The 15,247-nt window shown below is 49.2% G+C and overlaps 1 protein-coding gene across 4 annotated transcripts in view; it reads right to left on the reverse strand.

Moving 5' to 3' along the window:
- Window positions 1-1,761: 1,761 nt before the first annotated feature.
- The window catches only part of LOC116369462 (rho GTPase-activating protein 8-like), a 32,732-nt gene continuing 19,246 nt past the window's right edge, over window positions 1,762-15,247 (reverse strand). For all 4 annotated transcript variants that reach the window (XM_031819492.1, XM_031819489.1, XM_031819490.1 and 1 more), the window contains 9 exons: window positions 13,708-13,839; window positions 13,491-13,577; window positions 11,597-11,695; window positions 9,540-9,650; window positions 9,338-9,411; window positions 9,037-9,114; window positions 7,158-7,286; window positions 5,969-6,072; window positions 1,762-2,076 (listed from right to left, as the gene is read on the reverse strand). In XM_031819492.1, coding sequence (XP_031675352.1) covers window positions 1,879-2,076; window positions 5,969-6,072; window positions 7,158-7,286; window positions 9,037-9,114; window positions 9,338-9,411; window positions 9,540-9,650; window positions 11,597-11,695; window positions 13,491-13,577; window positions 13,708-13,839 — 1,012 coding nt within the window. In that variant the 3' untranslated portion in view covers window positions 1,762-1,878. The remainder of the gene's footprint in view (window positions 2,077-5,968; window positions 6,073-7,157; window positions 7,287-9,036; window positions 9,115-9,337; window positions 9,412-9,539; window positions 9,651-11,596; window positions 11,696-13,490; window positions 13,578-13,707; window positions 13,840-15,247) is intronic.

The raw sequence follows: 15,247 nt of genomic DNA on the forward strand, positions 1-15,247 counted from the left end.
CCTGGATTATGTCACAGGAGAAAGAAAAGGAACAGATTCTGGGAGCCATCTTGTTTCAGCAGCAACGGGTGGTTGGGGACATTCTTCAAAACAGGTCATCCCAGTAGACAATCACAGCGTGTCTGTTTTGTTGGGTTGAGTTGCTGAGTGTTGGGCTGTGCCGTGGAGCCTGTCCGTACGGTGGTGGGCTGGTACCGGGGATGGTATCAGAGCTGGTACCGGGGCTGGTATTGGCTGGTACCGGGGCTGGTATCGGTTGGTACCGGGGCTGGTACGGTGGAAGGTATCGGAGCTGGTACCGGGGCTGGTATCAGGTGGTACCGGGGCAGGTATCGGGGAAGGTATCGGGGCAGGTATCGGGGAAGGTACCGGGTGGTATCGGGGGTGGTACCGGAGCTGTTATCGGGGCAAGGTATCGGGGCTGGTATCAGGTGGTATCGGGGCTGGTATCAGGTGGTATCGGGGCTGGTATCAGGTGGTACCGGGGATGGTATCAGGTGGTATCGGGGCTGGTACCGGGGCTGGTATCAGGTGGTATCGGGGCTGGTACCGGGGCTGGTATCAGGTGGTATCGGGGCTGGTACCGGGGATGGTATCAGGTGGTATCGGGGCTGGTTCCCGGGGCTGGTATCAGGTGGTATCGGGGATGGTACCGGGGCTGGTATCAGGTGGTATCGGGGCTGGTATCGGGGCTGGTATCAGGTGGTATCGGGGCTGGTACCGGGGCTGGTATCAGGTGGTATCGGGGCTGGTACCGGGGCTGGTATCAGGTGGTATCGGGGCTGGTATCAGGTGGTATCGGGGCTGGTACCGGGGATGGTACCGGGGCTGGTATCAGGTGGTATCGGGGCTGGTATCAGGTGGTATCGGGGCTGGTATCGGGGCTGGTATCAGGTGGTATCGGGGCTGGTACCGGGGCTGGTACCGGGGCTGGTATCAGGTGGTATCGGGGCTGGTACCGGGGCTGGTATCAGGTGGTATCGGGGCTGGTATCAGGTGGTATTGGGGCTGGTATCGGGGCTGGTATCAGGTGGTATCGGGGCTGGTATCAGGTGGTATCGGGGCTGGTATTTGGGCTGGTATCAGGTGGTATCGGGGCTGGTATCAGGTGGTATCGGGGCTGGTATCGGGGCTGGTATCAGGTGGTATCGGGGCTGGTATCAGGTGGTATCGGGGCTGGTATCGGGGCTGGTATCAGGTGGTATCGGGGCTGGTACCGGGGCTGGTATCAGGTGGTATCGGGGCTGGTACCGGGGCTGGTATCAGGTGGTATCGGGGCTGGTATCAGGTGGTATCGGGGCTGGTACCGGGGCTGGCATCAGGTGGTATCGGGGCTGGTATCAGGTGGTATCGGGGCTGGTACCGGGGATGGTACCGGGGCTGGTATCAGGTGGTATCGGGGCTGGTACCGGGGCTGGTATCAGGTGGTATCGGGGCTGGTACCGGGGCTGGTATCAGGTGGTATTGGGGCTGGTATCAGGTGGTATCGGGGCTGGTATCGGGGCTGGTATCAGGTGGTATCGGGGCTGGTATCAGGTGGTATCGGGGCTGGTATCAGGTGGTATCGGGGCTGGTATCGGGGCTGGTATCAGGTGGTATCGGGGCTGGTATCGGGGCTGGTATCAGGTGGTATCGGGGCTGGTATCAGGTGGTATCGGGGCTGGTATCGGGGCTGGTATCAGGTGGTATCGGGGCTGGTATCGGGGCTTGCATCTGGTGGTATCGGGGCTGGTATCAGGTGGTATCGGGGCTGGTATCAGGTGGTATCGGGGCTGGTATCAGGTGGTATCGGGGCTGGTATCAGGGCTGGTATCAGGTGGTATCGGGGCTGGTATCAGGTGGTTTCGGGGCTGGTATCAGGTGGTTTCGGGGCTGGTATCAGGGCAGTACCTCTGCTTGTGGGCAGCGGGAGCTGAAGACTGTATGGTAATGTTCTATAAGGATCTCAGTGAAGATGTTGAGTGGTGTTAGAGATGTCAGAGAGACAGAGCCCTGAGAAGGCCAGGATAGATTAACACCAAACACACAAGCCAGGTTGGAGGGAGACATCTTGTTGATGATACTCTGCTGAGAGACCTGGAAGAGGAGGAGGGAGGGGAAGAGGGAGAGAGAAAGTGTTTACATTTGATCCTAACAAAACAGACCGCCTGCCATTCAACCTGTCAGAGTACGATCCTGACTAAACAGACTGCCTGCTATTCAACCTGTCAGAAGGATCATAGAGAACGATCCTGACTAAACAGACTGCCTGCTATTCAACCTGTCAGAGTACGATCCTGACTAAACAGGCTGCCTGCCATTCAACCTAGTCCACATATAAAATGGCAACATCCTAATGATCTGTATGACAACAGAAGACTATTCCAGGAATGTAATTTACTCCTATTGGTTTGACAGACTACATGGCGGAACAGAAGCCTGCTAATCCACAAAAAAATACTTTAATAAACCTGTCGGCCCGGTCTGATAACCAGTCCCCCAGTCTGATAACCAGTCCCCCGGTCTGATAACCAGTCCCCCGGTCTGATAACCAGTCCCCCCGGTCTGATAACCAGTCCCCCGGTCTGATAACCAGTCCCCCGGTCTGATAACCAGTCCCCCGGTCTGATAACCAGTCCCCCGGTCTGATAACCAGTCCCCGGTCTGATAACCAGTCCCCCGGTCTGATAACCAGTCCCCCGGTCTGATAACCAGTCCCCCGGTCTGATAACCAGTCCCCCAGTCTGATAACCAGTCCCCCGGTCTGATAACCAGTCCCCCCGCCCGGTCTATACCAGTCCCCGGTCTGATAACCAGTCCCGGTCTGATAACCAGTCCCCCGGTCTGATAACCAGTCCCCCGGTCTGATAACCAGTCCCCCGGTCTGATAACCAGTCCCCCGGTCTGATAACCAGTCCCCCGGTCTGATAACCAGTCCCCCGGTCTGATAACCAGTCCCCGGTCTGATAACCAGTCCCCCGGTCTGATAACCAGTCCCCCGGTCTGATAACCAGTCCCCCGGTCTGATAACCAGTCCCCCGGTCTGATAACCAGTCCCCCGGTCTGATAACCAGTCCCCCGGTCTGATAACCAGTCCCCCCATCGGCCCGGTCCGATAACCAGTCCCCGTCGGCCCGGTCCGATAACCAGTCCCCCGGTCTGATAACCAGTCCCCCAGTCTGATAACCAGTCCCCCGGTCTGATAACCAGTCCCCCGGTCTGATAACCAGTCCCCCGGTCTGATAACCAGTCCCCCGGTCTGATAACCAGTCCCCCGGTCTGATAACCAGTCCCCGGTCTGATAACCGGTCCCCCGGTCTGATAACCAGTCCCCCGGTCTGATAACCAGTCCCCCGGTCTGATAACCAGTCCCCCAGTCTGATAACCAGTCCCCCAGTCTGATAACCAGTCCCCAGGTCTGATAACCAGTCCCCAGGTCTGATAACCAGTCCCCTCTCGGCCCGGTGTGATAACCAGTCCCCCGTCGGCCCAGTCTGATAACCAGTCCCCCGGTCTGATAACCAGTCCCCTCTCGGCCCGGTGTGATAACCAGTCCCCCGTCGGCCCAGTCTGATAACCAGTCCCCCGGTCTGATAACCAGTCTCCTCTCGGCCCGGTGTGATAATGTGTCTAACGGAACCCAGGAGAGATCTGACTAGATGATACAGTCTAATACAGTGTCACCATATGAACCTGCGACGTTCCAGACAAGCAGCATTATATTAACATCAGCGTGGGAAGTGAAGGTAAAGTCTCAAGAGAGTGAAGCTCAGCATTAGTCTGTCTCCTGGAGATACATATCCCTGGGAGTCCTTACGATCTGGAAGTGAAGGTAAAGGCTCAGAGAGTGAAGCTCAGCATTAGTCTGTCTCCTGGAGATACATAGCTCTGGGAGTCCTTACGATCTGGATCAGAGCCCTCATCCCAAATGGCTCCCCTATTCCCTATGGGGCCCTGGTCAAAGGCAGTGCACTATATAGGGGCCAGGGTGCTGTTAGGGACACATCTCCAGCCGTCCTGTCTGAGCCTCATCCCAAATGGCTCCCTATTCCCTATGGGGCCCTGGTCAAAGGCAGTGCACTATATAGGGGCCAGGGTGCTGTTAGGGACACATCTCCAGCCGTCCTGTCTGAGGCCTTGTGGGTTAGTTCTGGCTAAGGTTGGTTAGTTAAAGGTCAGTGTGAACGGAGAGAGAGGGGTTTTCTCTACATTGAAACCTCAGCATTTGACATGGGAGATAAAGGGGGAAGTGGGTTTGATTTCTCTCAACAGTGGACTATTATTGTAGTGGTCTGTTTTCTGTTGGTCAGGCCTTTTCTAAAATGTCTACACGGCATTCATATAGCTGTGCATTTGGTTTAACAGACAAAAACAAAACTGTCATTTTCAGCAATATTTATTCAGTGGGCTTTGAGATGTCTCATCTTAAGGACATTACATTGTGTAAAGAGTCTGTCTCCATATGAAGAACGAAGCCCTTTGAGAAGTTATGGCGGTTGTGTCGTGTCGTGTCGTGTTGTGTGTTGCCGTGCGGTGTGGTGTTGTGTTGTGTTGTGTGTTGCCGTGCGGTGTGGTGTTGTGTTGTGTTGTGTGTTGCCGTGCGGTGTGGTGTTGTGTTGTGTTGTGTGTTGCCGTGCGGTGTGGTGTTGTGTTGTGTTGTGTGTTGCCGTGCGGTGCGGTGTGTTGCCGTGCGGTGTGGTGTGTTGCTGTGCGGTGTGGTGTGTTGCCGTGCGGTGTGGTGTGTTGCCGTGCGGTGTGGTGTGTTGCCGTGCGGTGTGGTGTGTTGCCGTGCGGTGTGGTGTGTTGCCGTGCGGTGTGGTGTGTTGCCGTGCGGTGTGGTGTGTTGCCGTGCGGTGTGGTGTGTTGCCGTGCGGTGTGGTGTGTTGCCGTGCGGTGTGGTGTGTTGCCGTGCGGTGTGTGTTGCCGTGCGGTGTGGTGTGTTGCCGTGCGTTGTCGTGCGGTGCGTTGCCGTGCGGTGTTGTGTGTTGCCGTGCGGTGTTGTGTGTTGCCGTGCGGTGCGGTGTTGTGTGTTGCCGTGCGGTGCGGTGTTGTGTGTTGCCGTGCGGTGCGGTGTTGTGTTGTGGAGACAGAACATCAGCCGTACAGCATGTTGAACATGATAGAAGGATAATGATGTTCTGTTTTAATGATGTGGTTCTGATCATGAGCAGAGCGGTACTTGAGCACTATGTTGTTGTGTGTTGCCGTGCGGTGCGATGTGGTGTGTTGCCGTGCGATGTGGTGTGTTGCCGTGCGATGTGGTGTGTTGCCGTGCGGTGTGGTGTGTTGCTGTGCGGTGCCGTGCGGTGCGTTGCCGTGCGGTGCGTTGCTGTGCGGTGTCATGTTGCCGTGCGGTGCTGTGTCGTGTGTTGCCGTGCGGTGCTGTGTCATGTTGCCGTGCGGTGTGGTGTGTTGCTGTGCGGTGCGGTGCCGTGCGGTGCGTTGCCGTGCGGTGCGTTGCCGTGCGGTGCGTTGCCGTGCGGTGTCATGTTGCCGTGCGGTGCTGTGTCGTGTGTTGCCGTGCGGTGCTGTGTCATGTTGCCGTGCGGTGCTGTGTCATGTTGCCGTGCGGTGCTGTGTCATGTTGCCGTGCGGTGCTGTGTCATGTTGCCGTGCGGTGCTGTGTCATGTTGCCGTGCGGTGCTGTGTCATGTTGCCCTGCGGTGCTGTGTCATGTTGCCCTGCGGTGCTGTGTCATGTTGCCCTGCGGTGCTGTGTCATGTTGCCGTGCGGTGCTGTGTCATGTTGCCGTGCGGTGCTGTGTCATGTTGCCGTGCGGTGCTGTGTCATGTTGCCCTGCGGTGTTGTGTCATGTTGCCCTGCGGTGTTGTGTCATGTTGCCCTGCGGTGTTGTGTCATGTTGCCCTGCGGTGTTGTGTCATGTTGCCCTGCGGTGTTGTGTCATGTTGCCCTGCGGTGTTGTGTCATGTTGCCCTGCGGTGTTGTGTGTTGCCCTGCGGTGTTGTGTGTTGCCGTGCGGTGTTGTTACCATGTTCAGGAAGCAGAGCAGGTACTTCAACACCATGTAGTTGTGTTCTGGTAGTCTCTCTAGGATGTGTTTACAGGTGGTCACTCGTAGACTGCTCTCCACTCCTGGAACAACAAGCTGTACGTCACACATCACACGTTGAGGTTCTCTTTCCAGTTCAGATACACCGGGTCACCACGGTCTTTTTCATATGTGACCCACTTCAGGAAGTTCGGCAATTTATACAGGTTCCTACTTCACAGTAGAGTCGTTAAATTAGTATATTGATGCAGGTTCCTACTTCACAGTAGAGTCGTTAAATTAGTATATTGATGCAGGTTCATACTTCACAGTAGAGTCGTTAAATTAGTATATTGATGGAGGTTCCTACTTCACAGTAGAGTCGTTAAATTAGTATATTGATGCAGGTTCCTACTTCACAGTAGAGTCGTTAAATTAGTATATTGATGCAGGTTCCTACTTCACAGTAGAGTCGTTAAATTAGTATATTGATGCAGGTTCCTACTTCACAGTAGAGTCGTTAAATTAGTATATTGATGCAGGTTCCTACTTCACAGTAGAGTCGTTAAATTAGTATATTGATGCAGGTTCCTACTTCACAGTAGAGTCGTTAAATTAGTATATTGATGCAGGTTCCTACTTCACAGTAGAGTCGTTAAATTAGTATATTGATGCAGGTTCCTACTTCACAGTAGAGTCGTTAAATTAGTATATTGATGCAGGTTCCTACTTCACAGTAGAGTCGTTAAATTAGTATATTGATGGAGGTTCCTACTTCACAGTAGAGTCGTTAAATTAGTATATTGATGCAGGTTCCTACTTCACAGTAGAGCTGTTAATTAATTTTGTTGTTGTTGAATTTTACCCCTTTTTCGTGGTATCCAATTGTTAGTAGCTACTATCTTGTCTCATCGCTACAACTCCCGTACGGGCTCGGGAGAGACGAAGGTTGAAAGTCATGCGTCCTCCGATACACAACCCAACCAAGCCGCACTGCTTCTTAACACAGCGCGCATCCAACCCGGAATGTGACATTTTAAAGAGATGGGTGGAGCTAAGGCTTAAGAGGGCGTGTGAACGATGCCGACAGAGAACTCCATAGGAAAAACACATTGTATTGGACCCGTGGACCTACGTGTCACAACAGTGTGTTAGCCTGCTGAGCTAAAGCCTCGGCACATGTACTTACGGACTACGTCCTGTATCTGGTGGTAGAGGGGGAAGGTGAGCAGAGGTTCAGGAAGCTCTCTGAGGAAGGTCTTCAGGATGACAGCAGGCACGTGGATGTCTCCGTACTGCTCGAACATCACTGGCTTCCCTGAGGAGGAGAGAGAGACCTGATAACAGACTGAGCTTCCCTGAGGAGGAGAGAGAGACCTGATAACAGACTGAGCTTCATTGAGGAGGAGAGAGAGACCTGATAACAGACTGAGCTTCCCTGAGGAGGGGAGACACAGACCTGATAACAGACTGAGCTTCCCTGAGGAGGGGAGACACAGACCTGATAACAGACTGAGCTTCCCTGAGGAGGGGAGACACAGACCTGATAACAGACTGAGCTTCCCTGAGGAGGAGAGAGAGACCTGATAACAGACTGAGCTTCCCTGAGGAGGAGAGAGAGACCTGATAACAGACTGAGCTTCCCTGAGGAGGAGAGACCTAAAAACCTGGACCACAGATTCATCCTCTGACTGATGGCGGCCATTGGACTTCTTTATCAATACTGAGCACACCGGACGGCTATCCGAGTCCAGAGTAAAACCATTCATATGGACAACCCTGATGCAAACGCTACATTCAAACTACTGAAATGGAATCATAGATTATTATAATTGTCATGTTTTCTACAAATATCTCTCTGTACTGTATCTAGTGTGTGGTTCAGACAGTACGTGGTTTGACTCATGGAAACTCAGTCTGCTGGCCTGCTGCAGTCAACAGAAGTCTGGGGGGGGGGGGGGCATGGGGCTATGGTGTGATGTCATCTGAGACAGAGGAGATAGAGGTTGATCTGGATTATTATTGATCTCTGCTTCCTGGTAGTGAGAGATAAAAGCCCCGCCTCCGGCCCCGGGAGACCCCAGCCTCGGCTCAGAGTTCCAGCTCCTCTACCTCTGGTTAAAGGGCTTATAGGAGGTTATAAAGGTTATTATGGAGGTTATAGAGGTTATTATGGAGGTTATAGAGGTTCCATCTCACCCTGGTTGTAGAGCTTATAAAGGTTATTATGGAGGTTATAGAGGGTATTATGGAGGTTATAGAGGTTCCATCTCACCCTGGTTAAAGAGCTTATAGGAGGTTATAAAGGTTATTATGGAGGTTATAGAGGTTCCATCTCACCCTGGTTAAAGAGCTTATAGGAGGTTATAAAGTTATTATGGAGGTTATAAAGGTTATTATGGGGGTTATACAGGTTATTATGGAGGTTATAGAGGTTCCATCTCACCCTGGTTAAAGAGCTTATAGGAGGTTATACAGGTTATTATGGGGGTTATTATGGAGGTTATAAAAGTTAACATGGAGGTTATTATGGAGGTTATAGAGGGTATTATGGGGGTTATAGGGGTTCCATCTCACCCTGGTTAAAGAGCTTATAGGAGGTTAAAGGTTATTATGGAGGTTATAAAGGTTATTATGGAGGTTATAGATGGTATTATGGAGGTTATAAAGGTTATTATGGAGGTTATACAAGTTAATATGGTGGTTATAAAGGTTCCATCTCACCCTGGTTGTAGAGCTAATAGAGGTTATAGAGGGTATTATGGAGGTTATTATGGAGGTTATACAGGTTATTATGGAGGTTATAAAGGTTATTATGGAGGTTATAGAGGTTATTATGGAGGTTATTATGGAGGTTATTATGGAGGTTATAGAGGGTATTATGGAGGTTATAAAGGTTATTATGGAGGTTATAGGGGTTATTATGGAGGTTAATATGGAGGTTATAGGGGTTATTATGGAGGTTATAGAGGTTATTATGGAGGTTATAAAGGTTATTATGGAGGTTATAAAAGGTTATTATGGAGGTTATAGAGGGTATTATGGAGGTTATATAGGTTCCATCTCACCCTGGTTGTAGAGCTTCTGGACGTCCTTGATGAGCTGAACACGAGCGGACCTCCTGAAGATACCTTCTGTCTGGAGGCCTGAGGAGAGATGGGAGGGAGTGAAAGGCTTCAACAACTATTACTGTAGAGGTCCTGTACCTGATCCAAGGTCCCATCAGACAGCTCCTACCTTGACAACTATTACTGTAGAGGTCCTGTACCCGAGCCAAGGTCCCATCAGACAGCTCCTACCTTGACAACTATTACTGTAGAGGTCCTGTACCTGATCCAAGGTCCTTTCAGACAGCTCCTATCTTCTTACCATTGTCTTTGAGATAAGCCACAGTCTGGGACATCACAGGAGGGATCATAACTCCCTGGTTCTTCTCAGCAATACTGGGAACAGAACACGTCTAGTTCAGTTGGCTTGCAGTATGGTACATCATATTAGTTGGCATAACCACGGTGGAAATATGGAGCGGCTAGGGGGGGGCGAATAAAGGGGACTCAGCTAAAATGCTCACTATTGCAGGCTGACTCCAAACTGCTGAGTGGGCAGAGGAGGTCTGGGGGGAGGAGTCTTAGATGAGGGGTGTAGACCTCCCTTCTGGGCCGCCTGCAGCCTCTCGTCATGCCTGTAGTAAATACATGGTCATGTACAGTTGAAGTCAGAAGTTTACATACTCTTAGATTGGAGCCATGAACAAAGTTCTTGTTAACAAACTATAGTTTTAGTAAGGCTGTTAGGACATTACCTTGTAAATGACAAGTCATTATTCCAACAATTGTTTACAGATTATATCACTTATCATTCACTGTATCACAAATCCAGTGGATCAGAAGTTTACATACACTAAGTTGACTGTGCCTTTAAACAGCTTGGAAAATTCCAGAAAATGTCATGGCTTTAGAAGCTTCTGATAGGCTAATTGACATTATTTGAGTCAATTGGAGGTGTACCTGTGGATGTATTTCAAGGCCTATCTTCAAACTCAGTGCCTCTTTGCTTGACATCATGGGAAAATCAAAATAAATCAGCCAAGACCTCAGAAAAAATATTGTAGACCTCCACAAGTCTGGTTCATCCTTGGGAGCAATTTCCAAACGCCTGAAGGTACCACGTTCATCTGTACAAACAATAGTACGTAAGTATAAACACCATGGGACCATGCAGCCGTCATACCGCTCAGGAAGGAGACGCGTTCTGTCTCCTACAGATGAACGTACTTTGGTGCGAAAAGTGCAAATCAATCCCAGAACAACAGCAAAGGACCTTGTGAAGATGCTGGAGGAAACAGGTACAAAGTATCTATATCCACAGTAAAACGAGTCCTATATCGACATAACCTGAAAGGCTGCTCAGCAAGGAAGAAGCCACTGCTCCAAAACCGCCATAAAAAAGCCAGACTACGGTTTGCAACTGCACATGGGGACAAAGATTGTACTTTTTAGAGAAATGTCCTCTGGTCTGATGAAACAAAAATATAACTGTTTGTCCATAATGACCATCGTTATGTTTGGAGGAAAAGGGGGAGGCTTGCAAGCCAAAGAACACTATCCCGAACGTGAAGCACGGAGGTGGCAGCATCATGTTGTGGGGGTGCTTTGCTGCAGGAGAGACTGGTGCACCTGACAAAATAGATGGCATCATGAGGAAAGAAAATTATATGGATATATTGAAGCAACATCTGACGATATCAGTCAGGATGTTAAAGCTTGGTCGCAAATGGGTCTTCCAAATGGACAATGACCGCAAGCATACTTCCAAAGTTGTGGCAAAATGGCTTACGGACAACTAAGTCAAGGTATTGGAGTGGCCATCACAAAGCTCTGACCTCAATCCTGTGGAACATTTGTGGGCAGAACTGAAAAAGCATGTGCTAGCAAGGAGGCCTTCAAACCTGACTCAGTTGCGCACCAGCTCTGTCAGGAGGAATGGGCCAAATTCACCCAACTTATTGTGGGAAGCTTGTGGAAGGCTACCCAAAACGTTTGACCCAAGTTAAACAATTTAAAGGCAATGCTACCAAATACTAATTGAGTGTATGTAAACTTCTGACCCACTGGGAATGTGATGAAAGAAATAAAAGCTGAAATAAAATCACTCCTATTTTTCGGACATTTTCACATTCTTAAAATAAAGTGGTGATCCTATCCTCATTTTTACTAGGATTAAATGTCAGAAATTGTGAAAAACTGAGTTTAAATGTATCAGCCACCCCAGGGGCTGGTTGGGCACACCACCCCCGGGGGCTGGTTGGGCACACCACCCCCGGGGGCTGGTTGGGCACACCACCCCCGGGGGCTGGTTGGTTACACCACCCCCGGGGGCTGGTTGGACACACCACCCCCGGGGGCTGGTTGGACACACCACCCCCGGGGGCTGGTTGGACACACCACCCCGGGGGCTGGTTGGACACAACGCCACAGGGGCTGGTTGGACACAACACCCCAGGGGCTGGTTGGACACAACACCCCCAGGGCTGGTTGATCCCAGCTCAGGTGATCTCTGAGCTCAGCCAGGCAGTTAGGGTTAAGGTCAGGGGTCAGGGTAAGGTAGTGGTGTAGAGGTGTAACCTACCTGAGGACATCAGGTGGGATGATGAGCTGATCCCAGCTCAGGTGATCTCTGAGCTCAGACAGGTAGTTTACATAGGTCAGCTTCTTACCAAACTTGTGACTAAACAGGAAGAACAGAGTGTTAGAAAGGTCAGTCAATATGCCAAATGTCTTTCATAGTCATGAATACTGTTGTGGAGACCAGACTTAAACATGTACAGGCCAGAATGGCATCTTTACTGTAGAGAGATGACTGGGCACCATACCTGATGAGTGGTTGGAATATACTGTATTCTAGATTATTACTGTAGAAAGATGACTGGGCACCATACCTGATGAGTGGTTGGAATATACTGTATTCTAGATTATTACTGTAGAAAGATGACTGGGCACCATACCTGATGACTGGTTGGAATATACTGTATTCTAGATTATTACTGTAGAAAGATGACTGGGCATCATACCTGATGAGTGGTTGGAATATACTGTATTCTAGATTATTACTGTAGAAAGATGACTGGGCACCATACCTGATGAGTGGTTGGAATATACTGTATTCTAGATTATTACTGTAGAAAGATGACTGGGCACCATACCTGATGAGTGGTTGGAATATACTGTATTCTAGATTATTACTGTAGAAAGATGACTGGGCACCATACCTGATGAGTGGTTGGAATATACTGTATTCTAGATTATTACTGTAGAAAGATGACTGGGCACCATACCTGATGAGTGGTTGGAATATATTGTATTCTAGATTATTACTGTAGAGAGATGACTGGGCACCGTACCCGATGAGTGGTTGGAATATACTGTATTCTAGATTATTACTGTAGAAAGATGACTGGGCACCATACCTGATGAGTGGTTGGAATATACTGTATTCTAGATTATTACTGTAGAAAGATGACTGGGCACCATACCTGATGAGTGGTTGGAATATACTGTATTCTAGATTATTACTGTAGAAAGATGACTGGGCATCATACCTGATGAGTGGTTGGAATATACTGTATTCTAGATTATTACTGTAGAAAGATGACTGGGCACCATACCTGATGAGTGGTTGGAATATACTGTATTCTAGATTATTACTGTAGAGAGATGACTGGGCACCGTACCTGATGAGTGGTTGGAATATACTGTATTCTAGATTATTACTGTAGAATGATGACTGGGCACCGTACCTGATGAGTGGTTGGAATATACTGTATTCTAGATTATTACTGTAGAGAGATGACTGGGCACCGTACCTGATGAGTGGTTGGAATATACTGTATTCTAGATTATTACTGTAGAGAGATGACTGGGCACCGTACCTGATGAGTGGTTGGAATATACTGTATTCTAGATTATTACTGTAGAGAGATGACTGGGCACCGTACCTGATGAGTGGTTGGAATATACTGTATTCTAGATTATTACTGTAGAAAGATGACTGGGCACCGTACCTGATGAGTGGTTGGAATATACTGTATTCTAGATTATTACTGTAGAAAGATGACTGGGCACCGTACCTGATGAGTGGTTGGAATATACTGTATTCTAGATTATTACTGTAGAGAGATGACTGGGCACCGTACCTGATGAGTGGTTGGAATATACTGTATTCTAGATTATTACTGTAGAAAGATGACTGGGCACCGTACCTGATGAGTGGTTGGAATATACTGTATTCTAGATTATTACTGTAGAGAGATGACTGGGCACCGTACCTGATGAGTGGTTGGAATATACTGTATTCTAGATTATTACTGTAGAAAGATGACTGGGCACCGTACCTGATGAGTGGTTGGAATATACTGTATTCTAGATTATTACTGTAGAAAGATGACTGGGCACCGTACCTGATGAGTGGTTGGAATATACTGTATTCTAGATTATTACTGTAGAAAGATGACTGGGCACCGTACCTGATGAGTGGTTGGAATATATTCCAGATGATTCTGATAAAGTTAGTAGGATGGACGACATAGAGGGCTTTCAGGTTCTTCTTGTACCTATCAGGAAATACATTGACACACACACACACACAATGTAAACATAATTCTGGAAAAACTGGCTCATCGAGTTATATTTTGATTGAGAGGGCTTGAAAAGTCGTAGGTTATAGAGGTCAGGGGGACTTACTTCCTGTCAAATTCTCTGTAGGCGTTTCGTAGCCAGTGTAGCGAGGGCTTGTTGCAGCTGCGGAGACCATGGTGGAAGTACACTACCGTATAGTCACTCTCTACATACTGGTCCAGGGTATACATCAGATACCTACAGCCAGGGAGAGGAGAGAACAGAGCACTCAGGTAACAGTCCAAAAATAATGGGAAAACTCTTGAATAAATGAGGGATAACAGAGTATATTGAAAGCATGTGCTTCCACACAGGTGTGATTCCTGAGTTCATTAAGCAATTAACATCCCATCATGCTTTAGGGTCTTGTATAAAAATGCAGGGCAGGCCATTATTTTGGGTACCATGGGTATGGCCCCATAAGATGACAATGCCCCCATCCACAAGGCAGGAGGGGTGGTCACGGAATGGTCTGATGAGCAGGAAAACCCATCCCATGGCCGTCTCAGTCACCAGATGTCAACTGGTCTGATGAGCAGGAAAACCCATCCCATGGCCTTCTCAGTCACCAGATGTCAACTGGTCTGATGAGCAGGAAAACCCATCCCATGGCCGTCTCAGTCACCAGATCTCAACTGGTCTGATGAGCAGGAAAACCCATCCCATGGCCGTCTCAGTCACCAGATGTCAACTGGCCTGATGAGCAGGAAAACCCATCCCATGGCCGTCTCAGTCACCAAATGTCAACTGGTCTGATGAGCAGGAAAACCCATCCCATGGCCGTCTCAGTCACCAGATCTCAACTGGTCTGATGAGCAGGAAAACCCATCCCATGGCCGTCTCAGTCACCAAATGTCAACTGGTCTGATGAGCAGGAAAACCCATCCCATGGCCGTCTCAGTCACCAGATCTCAACTGGTCTGATGAGCAGGAAAACCCATCCCATGGCCGTCTCAGTCACCAGATCTCAACTGGTCTGATGAGCAGGAAAACCCATCCCATGGCCGTCTCAGTGATGAGCAGGAAAACCCATCCCATGGCCGTCTCACAACTGGTCTGATGAGCAGGAAAACCCATCCCATGGCCGTCTCAGTCACCAGATCTCAACTGGTCTGATGAGCAGGAAAACCCATCCCATGGCCGTCTCAGTGATGAGCAGGAAAACCCATCCCATGGCCGTCTCACAACTGGTCTGATGAGCAGGAAAACCCATCCCATGGCCGTCTCAGTCACCAGATCTCAACACTTACGGGAGGTTCTGGAGCGGCGACAAATTGATTCAATATGTTTTTAGATTTACATTGTAGGTACTCCACAATACTAACCTAAATGACAGAGTGAAAAGTATGAAGCCTGCACAAAATACACATTTTCCAAAACATGCTTCCTGTTTACAACAAGACACTAAAGTAAAACTGCAAAAAATGTGGCAAAGCAACTAACATTTTGTCCTGAATACAAAGTGTTATGTTTGGGGCAAATCCAATACAACACATGACTGAGTACCACTCTTCATATTTTCAAGCATACGGGTGGCTGCATCATGTTATGGGTATGCTTGTAATTGATAAAGGACTGGGGAGTTTTTCAGGATCAAAAAGAAACA

This window comes from Oncorhynchus kisutch, unplaced genomic scaffold (genome assembly GCF_002021735.2).
Source record: "Oncorhynchus kisutch isolate 150728-3 unplaced genomic scaffold, Okis_V2 scaffold2202, whole genome shotgun sequence".
Lineage (NCBI taxonomy): Eukaryota > Metazoa > Chordata > Actinopteri > Salmoniformes > Salmonidae > Oncorhynchus > Oncorhynchus kisutch.